General features: G+C 37.5%; 1 protein-coding gene and 2 long non-coding RNA genes across 6 annotated transcripts; 1 reads left to right on the top strand and 2 right to left on the bottom strand.

The window, feature by feature from the left end:
- Window positions 1–603: 603 nt before the first annotated feature.
- LOC144432416 (uncharacterized) lies at window positions 604–5,417 on the bottom strand. 4 transcript variants are annotated; one of them, XR_013480614.1, is made up of 5 exons: window positions 4,804–5,417; window positions 3,713–4,094; window positions 2,932–3,133; window positions 2,006–2,164; window positions 604–977 (listed from the first exon to the last, which is right to left on the bottom strand). It is a non-coding gene; the product is annotated as an uncharacterized LOC144432416 (long non-coding RNA). The 4 variants fall into 4 exon arrangements; XR_013480613.1 differs by having other exon boundaries at window positions 3,713–3,826; XR_013480616.1 differs by having other exon boundaries at window positions 3,713–3,826; window positions 4,980–5,417.
- A 3,758-nt stretch (window positions 5,418–9,175) lies between these two features.
- Window positions 9,176–9,913, bottom strand: LOC120334147 (uncharacterized). Its single transcript, XR_005568418.2, has 2 exons — window positions 9,578–9,913; window positions 9,176–9,450 (listed from the first exon to the last, which is right to left on the bottom strand). It is a non-coding gene; the product is annotated as an uncharacterized LOC120334147 (long non-coding RNA).
- A 515-nt stretch (window positions 9,914–10,428) lies between these two features.
- LOC120334075 (transketolase-like) lies at window positions 10,429–12,912 on the top strand. Its single transcript, XM_039401529.2, has one exon. It carries the CDS (start codon window positions 10,515–10,517, stop codon window positions 12,402–12,404), a length of 1,890 nt encoding a protein of 629 aa, XP_039257463.2. The 5' UTR covers window positions 10,429–10,514; the 3' UTR covers window positions 12,405–12,912.
- The last annotated feature ends 1,497 nt before the right edge of the window (window positions 12,913–14,409 follow it).

Raw genomic sequence — 14,409 nt, 5'->3', positions numbered from 1 at the left:
GTATACTATACAGTAAACAAAAAATAAATAAATAAATACTAGAAAAGAAAAAAAAATTATCTGCCACACCATATTGATATTTTTGTAATGGTTGCCATTGCCAAATTGATCGATCTTCTAATCGTTAATTAAGATATAAAAGAAAGATTCTATTGAAAACATATTGCCAAGCTGATTATAGTTGGAGTCAATGCCAAGTTGCCCAACCAAAGTTGCCAGAATTGGGTGCATGAAGAGGTGGGCGAGACCATTTCATTTCCCAAATTAGAGCCTATTATTGCCAAATTATAGTCCAGATTGTAATAAGTAAATAAGTTACCGGTAACAGTAAAATTACTATAATTAAGTAAAGTAGGATGTGGAAATAAATTGGTTACGAAGGGTGTAAGTGAGGTTTTTCATTCTTGGGTATTGATTTCAGACAAGGATATAGGAATAAGGTTGTTATTTCACAGGATATCGGAGTCTTTTTTTGATTTTTTCCTTATGTGTTTTACTTCATTTAATCGCTTTCCCAGATAGCACAACTACGTCGGAACAACCATGGCCGAACGTTGTTCGAACCACCGGCCCAATAATAGCGAACAACCATGTTCCAGCGAAGATTTGGCCGCTGGGCCAACGTCGGTCCTTTCGCTGTAATGCAACCGTGGCAAACGGTCAGGCCAACGTAGGCGATACGTTGTAACACGATCGTGAAATATGGCCGGTCCAACGTGGGCGATACGTTGTAACACAATCGTGACATATGGCCGGGCCTACGTAAGTGACATGTTGTAATACAATCGTGGCATATGGTCGGGCCAAGTTAGGCGATGTGTTGTACAGACATGGTATGGATCTATACTACATAGAAATTTCCCACTAATCTGACATTATTTATATAATAAAAAACAAAAGATAACAAAATGTCTTTATTTTACAAATATGTATACATGTAATAAAATTAATGGAGTTCGTTGCCAGATCATCCAGAGCTGAAAAATATAAAAATTCTGTGTTAAATTGCAGTTTAGCAAATTACAGCACCAGAGTTCAAAGCCTAGTCTGAATGACTGCATCCCAACAAATTTTCAGAGTAGGAATCTTAAGCCAAGTTTCTGCAGTCGCAAATGTGTGAGTGAAGCTTACATTGACAAGACAATAATAATTGAGAAATACAGAAATTCTTGATTCCGCAAGGGGGGCGTAGACAATGTTTTGAGGGGAATATTTGTTGGAGGGAATAATGATGATTTGAGATTTTATCTGACTAAAATGTCTTCAAATATTCCTTGTTGAAATTCATCTATCTTATTAGAAACATCATGCACCATGATTAGTCTATTTGTTTAATAGATTTACAATAAATTTATTTGTAACTCCATCATTTGCTGTTGTGCTAGGGGGGGATGATAATGTAAAAAGTACTGTAAGGGAGCGATGATACAAATAAGTTCGAAAACCACTGTTCGCCATTATGCACCAAACTCTGGCAACATTGGATTGGCAATTTGGCACTTGACTCTAACCATAATCAGCTTGGCGATATCTCCTTAATAAATATTTTTCTATACTGTTCACTTTTGTATACAAAATCTACATTCAATTTCTTTACTGTTCACAGTTGTTTACAGAATCATTATTCAATTTGACAATCATAATGATAAAAATGAATGGTGTGGCAACTGGCAAGTACATTTTGTTTACTACCCAACTTATCTAAATTTTCTCGCCTGTTTTTATTTTATTATATCTCTGTTGTTGTTGTGTGTGTGTAACTTAATTTAATTCATGAACACGATACCTGCATCTTTTTGGCAAAACCTTATATTCTTTACGCTTCTATCTTAAATAAGGTTTTGTTTTCACTCCAGATTGTCAGATTCTATTTAATCAATTTTTGTTCATTTCCCTTATGAATTATCTTAAGCTGATTTGGAGTCAAAATAATCTTGTACTTATAAAATAGAAGAGGGTAGAGCAAAGAAAGATGGTGGTACAATATGATAAACATATTACATACCTTTTATAGCAGAAACTAAGGGCGTCCCACTCACTCCTTCTTATCCACCGCGTCCTGCACAGTCGAAAGAGCAAGAGAGTAAATTTTTCATAACTGAGCTCATGATTCTCCAATCCAGTCTTTCTTGGAGCAACCTCCGAAACTTGAAAAATATCTTATCTGGAATGAGTAAATAAGCACAATTATAAGAATACATCTAATGAAAAGGTTTCCATCTGTTGCAAAAGCTCTATGTTAATTATCGCGAGTATCTACTCTAAAATATACACACATGTGTTTTGTCCACATCCCATTCGTATAAAAGTGAACAATTTTAATATTGCAATCGGATCGTATTTAGACATTTAAATAATCTTCCTTGAACACAAAGCAAAAATATGGGGCATATTGTATTTCATACATAAATTCGAAGCGCTTCATGCAGTCAAAAACAAAACGACAAAAAATAAAAGGCACTCAAAAAGATGAGACCCAGCAAAGGTATTTTCACCTATTTTACTTTCATGTTCTATCTAGCTTTCGAATTAATTATGGAGTAATCTGCAATATTTTAACATTGTACTAAAACTAAACAAATATTCTGAATCTCAGAGATTTTTACATCGGGGTCTTCATACGATGGCATGTGTTACCGGTCAGCGAACTCTTTTAAATTTTGCTTGCCCGCTGGCCGCTGGGGTAAAAAGTTTGGGAACCACTGAACTAAACAGTTAAGTACAACCACGTTACACCAACGCCCCGCAAACTTACAGTCGATTTTCATCAGAATGATTAAATAGAATAAATTGATTTTTAATGTTTTCTCGTTGTGGGGTCGCAAGTATCTGTAGTCTGTGATTTTACAAAAATTGGGATCGCGGAAAAAAAAGTTTGGGAACCACCGTCGTAAAGTGTATGTAATCAGCCTATAAAAGTATTCAACTTACGAGCCATTTTTTCATCCTTGAATGTATTCTGGATCAAAATGTAATCAGACAATGAATTGACAATGAATTTCATCAATTCCTGTATGTCCGAGTCCACACTATAATCAGTGGAAAGTTGCAGATGCCGTAGCTTGTAGCATAAGAGTTTCTACCGCCTGTCCCAATAATTTTCCATGGACTGGATTGGAGCATGGCTTGATCTCTGAAAATCAAGTTAGTGTTACACAATATATAGTACATGATTGTCTTTCAGATGATGAACGTGAACGAATGGCCTATACTAACTACCAGAATATAAATTCATTAATATTAATTACCGTATTTTCCGGCGAATAAGTCTACCCGGCGAATAAGACGAGGCCTGTTTTTAAGCCTGAAAAATGGGTTTTTGCATGTAACCGGCCAATTCAATCCATATATGATAATGCAAATATGATAATCACAGCATTGAAATTTCAGATTCACAGCACGAGAATGTCGATTTATTTAAACTAACCTGATGAGGACGTGGGGGATGCTATCGCCGAAGGTATTTTATTGTCCGATTCAATAATAAGGCGACAAAAAAATGAAAATGATCATACTCCCCTAAAAAGACGACCCTCCCCAAAAATCAGGCCAAAAATTTGGGTCTAGAAAAGCGACTTATTCGCCGAAAAATACGGTATTAACCACATGCTGTTGTACTAGGTAATTATTCAACCGATATATCTAGCTATTGTGCAATATTTTATGGCACAGATATGCAAGGAGCTACTATCAAACTATAAAACAAAAACACCTGTTTTGGGCATTGTCCGCATTGAAACATTTAGATGCTTGAAATGACACAGTGTATGATTGCGTGAAAGAGGGAATTGGGGCAGTTGAATTTTCCAGTCCATTGTCATAGGGCCTATTATAAAAATGGTATATATCATTAAACTTACAATGGTAATATTGACACTTGACAGAATATCTAATCGGTAATAATTATTTAGAATAACCGGAAAAAAATGGATATTACACAAAATATGTCCAAATAGATGTGTCGTAAAATACTTCATGCTTTTAGAGTCGCTGGGCATTGCACAGTTGCATTCACATTTGGCAGTCATTGTACAGAGATGGGCTTCCCCCCAATCGCCCGAATCTTTTTTGCTAGCGGTCTACTTTCCAATTCACTTTAAAATATAATAACACTTAATTAAGGTTGGTTGGGTAAGCTTACATAGCATACATACTGAAAATAAATCATATTAATATATATGATTACTCAATATAATTCTATTGAATTTCAAAACAAAATAGATATTATTCAAAAATCAGTAATTTATTTCTCAACAAAGCTGAAAATATGAACTAGAGCAGGGTTGGGCAAAGTTCTCGGACCACGTGCAAAAATTTTGCACACCTAGACTGGCGGGCCATGTCGCATCTCGCATGTGTGGCGTAAAAAGTTATACTTTAGAAACAAAATTTTATTTAAAGTGTTACGGTACAAAAACAAAAAGGGAAAACAATAATCCTTGAGCTATTTTTTACCCAAAAACATCAAATTTTAGTTTCAGTTTGATTGTGGCAATTGTTAAAACATATTTTAGATTTCAGCCAATTGAGATCTGTATTTAGATTTGTTGAAATTCATCAGACAGAAGGTTCACAAATGTACAACTATTCAGATTACTGGATTAAGTCGTTCAACGGGTTGGATTTGGGCTGCGGAAATGTTCGCACTTAGACAAATAAAGTAAATATGAAAAATCATATCCAGGGATGAAGGACCAATACCGGTATCGGTACTCGATAACGAATAAGTTACTGGTAAATAAGAGATGGCAACCTCAGAAAGTTTACTAAAAAAATGCCAAAAGACCAAGTACGATAACGTACCTCATCTCGTTCTGTCGTTACCGGTACCTCTGGTGTCCAGGGATAAATATGTAACTTTAACGGTATCTACCATAGGTACCAGTACCGGTACTCGATAACGAATACTGGTAAATGAGAGATGGCAACCTAAAAAAGTTTAACAAAAAAATGTCAAAAGACCAAGTACGGTACCGTACCTCTTCTCGTTCTGTCGTTACCGGTACCGGTACCTACGGTGTCCAGGGATAAATATGTAACTTTTACCGGTACCGGTATGGTACCCTATCACCCTTATGAACCGTGACCTGACAACGCACTTAGGGTACCGGTACCATGAGATAAACTTACACGGTTACAACTAGGCTATCTCTACTTTCGCCATTCTACTATGAAAGCCAAAAAAGTTCAATGTCACTGTCCCATCCACGGCAACAACCTCGTAACAGACTATCGATTACGAGTACCGCCAAAATAAATGGCGACCTCATGTGCTATATTCGAATCGCGCGCCCATTTCTTCGCATAATGTCGTGTTTCGTTGAAGGCCAATCATGGCCTTACCATGGTAAATGGTTGTAAAACCGCGTACAACGGTTGCCGGCGGATTATAACGTTGGCCCAACGTAGTTGTGCTATCTGGGTTGAAGTAACCTGAAAAACAAAAAATAAAACCGCGAGTAGATGTTTCAATGATTGGGTGAAGGGGAACGCTCTGAACTATTTATTACAGGCAAAAAATAATTGTTTAATTAAATGGGATGTATTGTGATGACATGATGACATTCTGCTTGGGACAGAGAAAAATTTATCACACCATGCAAAAAACACACAAAATTTTACTATCTTTACCTTGGCCAACAAGTCAACTCAAACACCATGCCTTAACATAAAAGGCATGCATACATGAATGATATAAAAATCAAATCCAATTACAATGACCCACAGCAAATTAAAATCTGAAGGGGAGAATCCAACATAGCTCTACTGCTCGCCTAGTTGCAATAATTAGTAACCTTGCAGGAACAATATTGTACTATCTACAACCCTTATACCACCACTCAAACATAAGACCAAGCGTGTATGATAAGGACATCACAGCTAGAAAAAGATAAAAACCGGTAGTGACTTCTATAATATTCAGAATAGGATAGGATTCATATATTTATCCCGGCGAAATGGAAAGACGATCAGACGACGTGATCATTTGGCGAACCGCAGCCTCTCGTCTGGTTACCAGTCCATGTCGGGCATTGGTTTTGTTACATGGACTTGATGGTGCAGGAAGCCGTAACAAACCAGCGGTTATATGAACCACCCTACGGCAGCGAGTAGTCCAGCGATCCTCTCGCTCATAATGTCCCCGCATGGAATTCGAACCTGCGAATACACGAAAGGTAATCAGAGATGCGATGGAGAGCGTATTCCTAATGCTTGGTGCGATGCGCCACACCGCCGAGACATTTATATTAGTCATCTTACACACTAAAGCACTTGTAAAGATGGTAGCAGTTCACCATGGTCGTATCGTTCCCTTCAGATTATACCAAGATGATTGTGTTTCTTACTTTATTTTTGGCAAGATGGGTGTATTTTAGACATAATCGGGAGTCATTCCATCATAATCATCATTTCATGTTTGAACAGAATTTTGAAAGAAACTAGACACACAAATAATTGATAAAAATTGGAACTGGGATAAAAAATTGTACGTATCACGTAATCAATAGAAACAAGGAAAAATGTTCTGCTTATCCTATTAAAAGTGAAGAAAAGAGAGAGAGCGATTTATTTCCACAAAAATATGTTAAAAAAGACAATAGTACAGATTTTTATAAAAATGCATTGCAGGGGAGTACTCTTGGACCGCTTCTATTTCTAATATATATCAATGATTTACCAGCAGCAACTAGCTTAGACTCGACTCTTTTTGCAGACGATACCGCGCTCATTGATTCTGCTGCGTGCTGTGGAGAACTGCAGATTTCGATCAATAAAAAAATCGAGATGGTCAACTTATGGCTAAAAAGTAATAAATTATCATTAAACCTCTCAAAAACTAAATGGTTTTTGGTTCCAGGCAAACTAATTGGCAGTTCCATCTACAAATTGACAATAAAAAGATAGAAAGAACAAAATGTATTAAGTATTTGGGTATAATCCAAGATGAGATCTTGTCATGGAAACCTCATATTGATCACTTATGAAAAAAAGTTTCACAATCATTCGGAATATTGTATAAGTTACGTAGAATCCTTGGTATCGATGCATTAAAAATTGTATACTATAGTCTCATATACTCTCATCTGAAATATGGCATTATAAGTTGGGGAGGAACTAATAAAACTACGCTAAAACCACTAGTAATTCTGCATAACAAAGCAATTCGCTGCATGCTATCTGCAGAATCACAGCATGCTCATAACTCACTCTTATACAAGCAGTGTGGAGTATTGCAACTGAAAGATATCTATCTTTCTGAAATTGCCAAATTTATGTATGGCTTCGAAAATCATATGCTACCCTCTATATTTCATAACTTTTTTTCAAAAAGTTCAACCATCCATAGCCATGCCACAAGGAGTGTTACAAAAAGGACTTATTTCATTCCTCGGCATTCTTTTTCATTAACAAAAAAACGCTCAAAACAGAAGGCATTCTAATTTGAGAAAAAAATTCCGTCTAATATTAAAGAAAACTCACTTGCAACATTCAGTAAGCGATTGAAAATTCATCTACTTGATGACTATGGATAGATGAAAAAAGATGATAAGGTTTATTTCCTTACGTATTCGAGTCATATTATTGGACACGTAGTGGACATAACGATCGTTTCAATATTATGTTGTTGTTGTTGTTCTTGTTCTTTGACACGTTTTTAAAAAGTCGCTTTTCTCTTCGAATACTGGACCAATTGCTTTGAAATTTTCAGTGGTTAAAGATTAATTTTTTCGCTAGAAGGCTATTACTTTTATTTATTTCAAAATTTTGCGTGAATTCTATGAAATTTGATATTTCGTCTAAAATTTTGCTGTATTATTTTTTATCCATGGGAACACGGATTTTAGTCAGTGTCATGACTGGCTGTACGTTTTGATTCTGCAAAATTCTTGCTACTGGAAATTCAGAACTTTTTTGAGGGTACCGGTAGCGTCAAAGGTACCGGTAAAGACTGATTCGCTCTGGTCTAATGTGTCCATATATTTGTGCGTAGCTCTCTTGTTATTGTATTGCTGTTATGTCCATGCTCTATAATTTTCGCTCAAATCTCAAATAACTTTGATAACAATTTCTCTCATATAATAACAAATTCTGCAACTAGTGCCCAATTAGAAAATCAGCCCTATAACATTCATATTATAAAAAGAATTGCCCCCCCCCCCCCCCCCTGTAAACAATAGCTTAACGTATTTGTTTTTAGTGTTCACCTTATTTATTGTGTTTAGTGTTAACCTTATTTATTTTTCATCCAATATTAAAAACTGTGGTTACAAATTGTTACAAATATATGGACACGTAGCGCCACCCAGTGGCAATAATTTTGATGACGTAACAGCGAAAAAAAAAGTAATAGCCTTCTGGAGAAAAATTTTATGTTTAACCACTGAAAATATCAAAGCAATTGGTCCAGTATTCGAAGAGAAAAGCGAATTTTTAAAAATGAAGACGGAGACAAATAACAACAATATAGCTATGATAAAATATATGGACACGTAGCGCCACCCAGTGGCAATAATTTTGATGACGTCATAGCAAAAAAAAAGGGATAGCCTTCTGGAGAAAAATTTTATCTTTAACCACTGAAAATATCAAAGCAATTGGTCCAGTATTCGAAGAGAAGAGCAATTTTTTAAAAATGGAGACGGAGACAAATAACCATAACAATAACAACAAAATTTTGAAACGATCGTTATGGCCACTAAACGTGTCCAATAACAATAACAACAAAATTTTGAAAATATCGTTATGGCCACTAAACGTGTCCAATAAACTCTCTTCCTAACTCTCTCTCTCTGCAAACCCACGTAAAGTAATCAGGGGCGCCATTCGCTAAACTTCGTAAAAAGCCGGGTTTACGATCTCGTAACTGTGTCTCTCAGAATCGTGATAGCGAAATCTCGTTAAATGCGATTCACCAAAGACCTCGTAAGCACTTGACGCACGGTCACTAGCATTCTCTCGAAATCTTACGCACGGTCGCAGTTGAACAAAATGCATTGACTGATCACTCAGCCGTATCAGTTGTCGCCGCTTACGGTCGAGCGTCTTTCGCCTTCGCGGTAACCTATCGGCTTTCTCTGCTTCACCTTTGCAGCCTGCGTTTTGAAATTTTGTTCATATAGCAGTGGCGTAATCTATAGACTGACGGATAGGCTACATGGAATAAATGCTGAAGTTACACAGAGAGAGATTTATTGCCACAAAACAAATTACATATTGTGAACTATTTGTGTAACAGACAATAAAATCAGTGAGTTGCCAAAGCTTGTTAAGATTCCATATTTTTAATTTTTCATTGAGTCTATAGTCCTCTATTAAGGTCCTTTCATTTGCATCTAGCTAATTTTTTTCTTTCGGATACGACATGGAGAGATTGTTGGACTTTTCTTCTGCAAGCTTCAATATAGGTAGCCATTTGTGAATCTGTGTTCATAATACTGTAGGCCAGTGCTAGAATAAACAAAAAACAATGACTTCAACAACTGAACAATCTCTGAATCTCAACCCTAGTTTAATCTGTAAATGCGGCAGATATTCCACAGCTAAGTTAACGGCACTAGACTACATACACGCTTACCTGAGTAAGGCCCCTTGATACTATGCCAATTTTTACAAAGTATGCTAACGTCCCAACGAGCCTATTTTAATTTGAATCACTGCTGAGAGCAATCCGAACTGTTAACGAGGCGAAGATTGTTCTCGTTAGCTAGCGAGCTCTTCAGCGGTTAAAGAACTTTCGTGAATACCGATTCTCGATAAAATGTGAGAAGAAGGCACTTTACGAGACGTCTCATTTGGCGCCAAAAAAACTCTCTCGAATATTTACGAAGCTCTGTGAATACCATTTTTGCTTTTCACGAGAAAGTCGGTGCTTAACTAACACGTTAAGCGGTAACGAAGCTTTGTGAATGGGGCCCCAGGTGTGCGTTGGCGAATGTATTCCTAACGCTCAAGCCAACGCTTAGCACGATGCGCCACACCGACCACTACATAAAAAGAATTACATCATCATGTACTTCAATCACAATATGAATTTGTATATTTTTATAGTAATGGAGTAACGAAAATAGGCGAATAATGAAACGTACTACAACAAACTTCTGACCAAAATGACCGATACTCACGATGATACAGCAATTATTCGTCACGTTGTGGCGCTTTGCAACGGCTCATTTCCAAATTTCAAATGCGGCATTCTCTCAATGACACGCGAAAATAATAAAGTGAACAAATTGAATGATATCGTTGAAAATTATCGTTTTAAATTTAAATTCGCACAAAAAAAATATATAAAAATTTTTTATTGGGTAAATATTGCTGTAGTTCTCACTCAAATTAATGTCGATTTAAACATTGTCTTTGAAATTTTATCAAATTTATATGCGCGTAGGAATTATCTAAAATATTCTGTCTCACCGGCATGAGTCCACTTGCTGCTGAAGTGACAAGGCGTGTTTTCAATCTCTTCCCAGTTGGTTTCAGCCTTCGTGTTTTCACATCGTCTTCTAAGCAAAATGAGCGACGTTTACCATATTCCCGATGCCGCAAAGATTGAGGAGTTGAACAATATTGCAAATAGAATAAGAATCAACAGCATAAAATGTACTTCGGCGAGTAATTCTGGACATCCGACATCGTCGTCGAGCGCGGCGGATCTTCTGTCAGTTTTGTTTTTCCAAACGATGAAATTTCACCCTCATGATCCTCGAAATCCCTCTGATGATAGATTTGTAATGTCCAAAGGCCATGCATGTCCTGCTTTGTACTCTGCATGGGTTGAAACTGGTCATATCACGGAAGAAGAATTGATGCAACTTAGAACAATTGGAAGTGATTTGGAAGGCCATCCAACTCCAAGACTTGACTTTATTGATGTGGCAACTGGATCATTGGGTCAAGGCATTAATGCAGCTGCTGGTATGGCATATGTGGGAAAGTACATTGATAAAGCAAGCTACAGGGTTTATTGTATGCTGGGAGATGGAGAAGTCGCGGAGGGGTCAGTGTGGGAAGCTATAATGTTCGGAAGTTATTATAAACTGGACAACTTCGTTGCTATAATTGACGTAAACCGTCTTGGTCAAAGCCAGGCTACAGCTCTGGGACATGACATGGAGACCTACAGAAAACGTGTCGATGCTTTTGGTTGGAATGCGATTGTCGTTGATGGACATGACATTCCATCAATATGCAAGGCTTTTTATGATGCCGAAACCTGCAAAGGTAAACCATCCTGCATCATCGCAAAAACTTTCAAAGGAAGAAACATCCTTGGGCAGGAGAATTTGGAAAACTTTCACGGGAAGCCTGTTCCTCCAGCTGAGAAAAGCAAGATTCTGGAACATCTTGAATCTCTCATCTCTGGACCTCCAACTGGATTACAACCTCAAGCTCCAGTGGATGATGCACCAGCTGTTGATATAAGCAATATAAAGCTTTCTTCTCCTCCAAATTACAAAATCGGAGATAAAGTTTCGAGCAGGAAAGGTTATGGAAACGCAATTGCTAAACTTGGAAAGAATAATGAGCGTGTTATCGCACTTGATGGTGATGTTAAAAATTCAACCTATTCCATCGAATTCAAGAAAGCCTTCCCTGGTAGCGCGAATTTCATTGAGTGCTTCATTGCCGAACAAAACTTGGTCGGCGCTGCAATTGGAGCTGGCACTAGAGGGCGTACTGTTCCATTCTGTAGTACATTTTCCGCCTTTTACACCAGGGCTTTCGATCATATCAGAATGGGCGCAGTGTCACAAACCAATGTCAACTTTGTTGGCACACATTGCGGAGTTGCTATTGGTGCTGATGGACCTTCGCAAATGGCTTTAGAAGATATAGCAATGTTTAGAACAATCCCTGGCTCGACCGTTTTCTACCCGAGCGATGCCGTCTCGACTGAACGATCAGCGGAGTTAGCTGCAAATACAAGCGGAATCTGTTTCATTCGTGCAAGTCGTCAAGATGACTATGTCATTTACGAAAACGACAGGGAATTCAAAATCGGGAGAGCAAATATTCTTCAACAAAGCGAAAAGGACACCGTCACTGTTGTTGGGGCTGGTGTTACTTTACACGAAGCTATGAAAGCATACGAGACCCTGAAAAGCAAAGGAATCCATATCCGTGTTGTCGATCCTTTTACCATCAAACCTCTTGACAAGGCTACTTTGAGTGCATGTGCAAAAGCGACTGACGGTCGTATAATTACCGTGGAAGACCACTACCCCGAAGGAGGTCTTGGGGGTGCAGTAGCAGAGGCACTAGCAGATACTCGTGGAATAATTCTCAGGCGCCTCGCAGTAAAGGAGATTCCCCGCAGTGGGAAACCGGCCGAGCTGCTGTCAATGTTCGGAATAGATGCTGCTTCAATTGTCAAAGCGGTACAAGAACTGTCATCACAATAAAACTTCAAAATACTACTCGTCAACAAACAATTATGCAGATATGACACATTTTCACTCATTCGGAGATCAATGTAAACCCAAGTTTCAAGTTATAGACAATTATCACCAATTTCATTTTACTATCGCAGTGCCATATATTAACTTTTGAATCTCCAGTATTTTGCCAGTAACGCCATTATCTGATGTATTAGACACTCATCATGGTACCACCCAAGTGCTTAAACATGGTTTACCTACCTATATTTGTACAGTTTGTTATACGGAAAGTCAGTCACTACATTACAAAATCAATGCACCAATGCTGATTTAGTTGATTAATTATCATATTAGCGATGCAATCATGGCTTGTTTTCAATCCCCCTAGTCTATATTTACAAAATCAATGCCAGTGTGAAATTCAGTGTTTAGAAAAATTTTGGTTTCATGATTCTCTATTAGTTATTTAGTTGAATAATTCTGCCAGTAATTATCATATTAGCAATATCTCAAATAAACGATGCAATCATGGCTTGTGTTCAATCCTTATGAATTTTGGCAAGCAGGAGTAAGTGTGTTATCTGACAATTGAACATCTCTCAGTGGTGTTGTAGGAATATAATGCACGCCACCCACGTAGCGAAGAGATTTATAAGGCTGAGCATTTCGTGTCTCCTCATAAGAATATATCTGTCTAGACCAGTGATTCCCAAAGTGGGCGATATCGCCCCCCGGTGGGCGAAAACGATACAGAGGGGGGCGAAAAAGTCGAAGGGGGCGACAGGGGGGCGATTTCGCGAAACCCGTTTTTGTTCGGCGCATCGTGCACTTGGTTACTAAACTCTGCGTGCTTTCATAGGTTTGAATTACGTGGGCGATTATCACAAGCGAAAGGATTGCTGGACTCGTCTTCGCAGTAAGGTACGGCAGTTTGCGTATCCCAGTGGTCGGCACAATACGGCCGGAGTAAAATAACCTGACCCGGGATGCTTCACTGAATGGACCTTTCCCCGACATTTGACCCCGGAAAATGCTTCTTATACTTTACCATTTTAAAATTTTCAGTGCTTATTCTAAAAGTGGTTTTGCGACTTGTTGCCTGTAAAATAGGGTATTTGTTTCAAACTATCATTCTAATTCATACCATTCAACATTTTTTTTTTTAAAAGTACCGGTAAAGAATTTTATCACAGCTATTTCTATACTAATTTTTGAATACTGTAATTAAACTGAAACTTCTAGGAAGACAAAGTGATCATTGACTTATTCGATTTATATTTGAATTTCCGAAAAAACAACTAAAACTAACGAATATAATTCAAAAACGCGAAAATGAGGTGATGTTCACGACCGCGCCTGAAAATCTGTCTGAGTGAGAAATGTGTCTGAGCGGATGCGAAAGGGGGCATTGTTACGTTTATTCTTGCATCTTGCTGATTGGCCAATGTCACGAAGTAAACAAGGAAGTCTATGCCCGGGGAAACACCCAAGCGGCGGTTTTGACGAAGAATTAGTTTTATTTATAATCTACGCTCGAGCAGTAAATTACAATTTTTACGTAACATAATTTATCGTGAGACACGTTTAGACTGAATTTCATTATATCCTGAAAATTCTACTGAACAGCTACTCATTTAACGAGCCTACAATTTAATTATAATTAGACAAATGGAAACACGCAGAAAAGTTGATGTTGAGTGCAGGGGTTCAATAGCACAGTAAATATTCGAATATATTGCAATGCAATGAGGAAATTAAATTCATATTCTATTCAAGAGATTCGTTCACCGCTTAATTTTTGTAAGAATGTATCTTCTTTAAAAAAATCTTCATCGAAATTTCACAAACCATGCGAAAATATTCTCTTCGATGTTTGAAAGTACAGATTTGTGCGAACAATTATTTTCGAAAATAAACATTACAAAGAACTAGGATTAGTGATGCCCATTTAGAAAATGTTCCAATCTTGTCGTCGTAAGTCTATCAAGCGTAATACGGCCAACAAGACAGTGTCACAATAAATGTCATT

Source organism: Styela clava, chromosome 15, assembly GCF_964204865.1.
Source record: "Styela clava chromosome 15, kaStyClav1.hap1.2, whole genome shotgun sequence".
NCBI classification, from domain to species: Eukaryota; Metazoa; Chordata; class Ascidiacea; order Stolidobranchia; family Styelidae; genus Styela; species Styela clava.
This window is presented reverse-complemented; position numbering and strand designations above follow the sequence as displayed.

Coding starts and splice junctions, on each gene's coding strand:
- LOC120334075 (XM_039401529.2), top strand. CDS start 10,515: ATGAGCGACGTTTACCATATTCCCGATGCCGCAAAGATTGAGGAGTTG.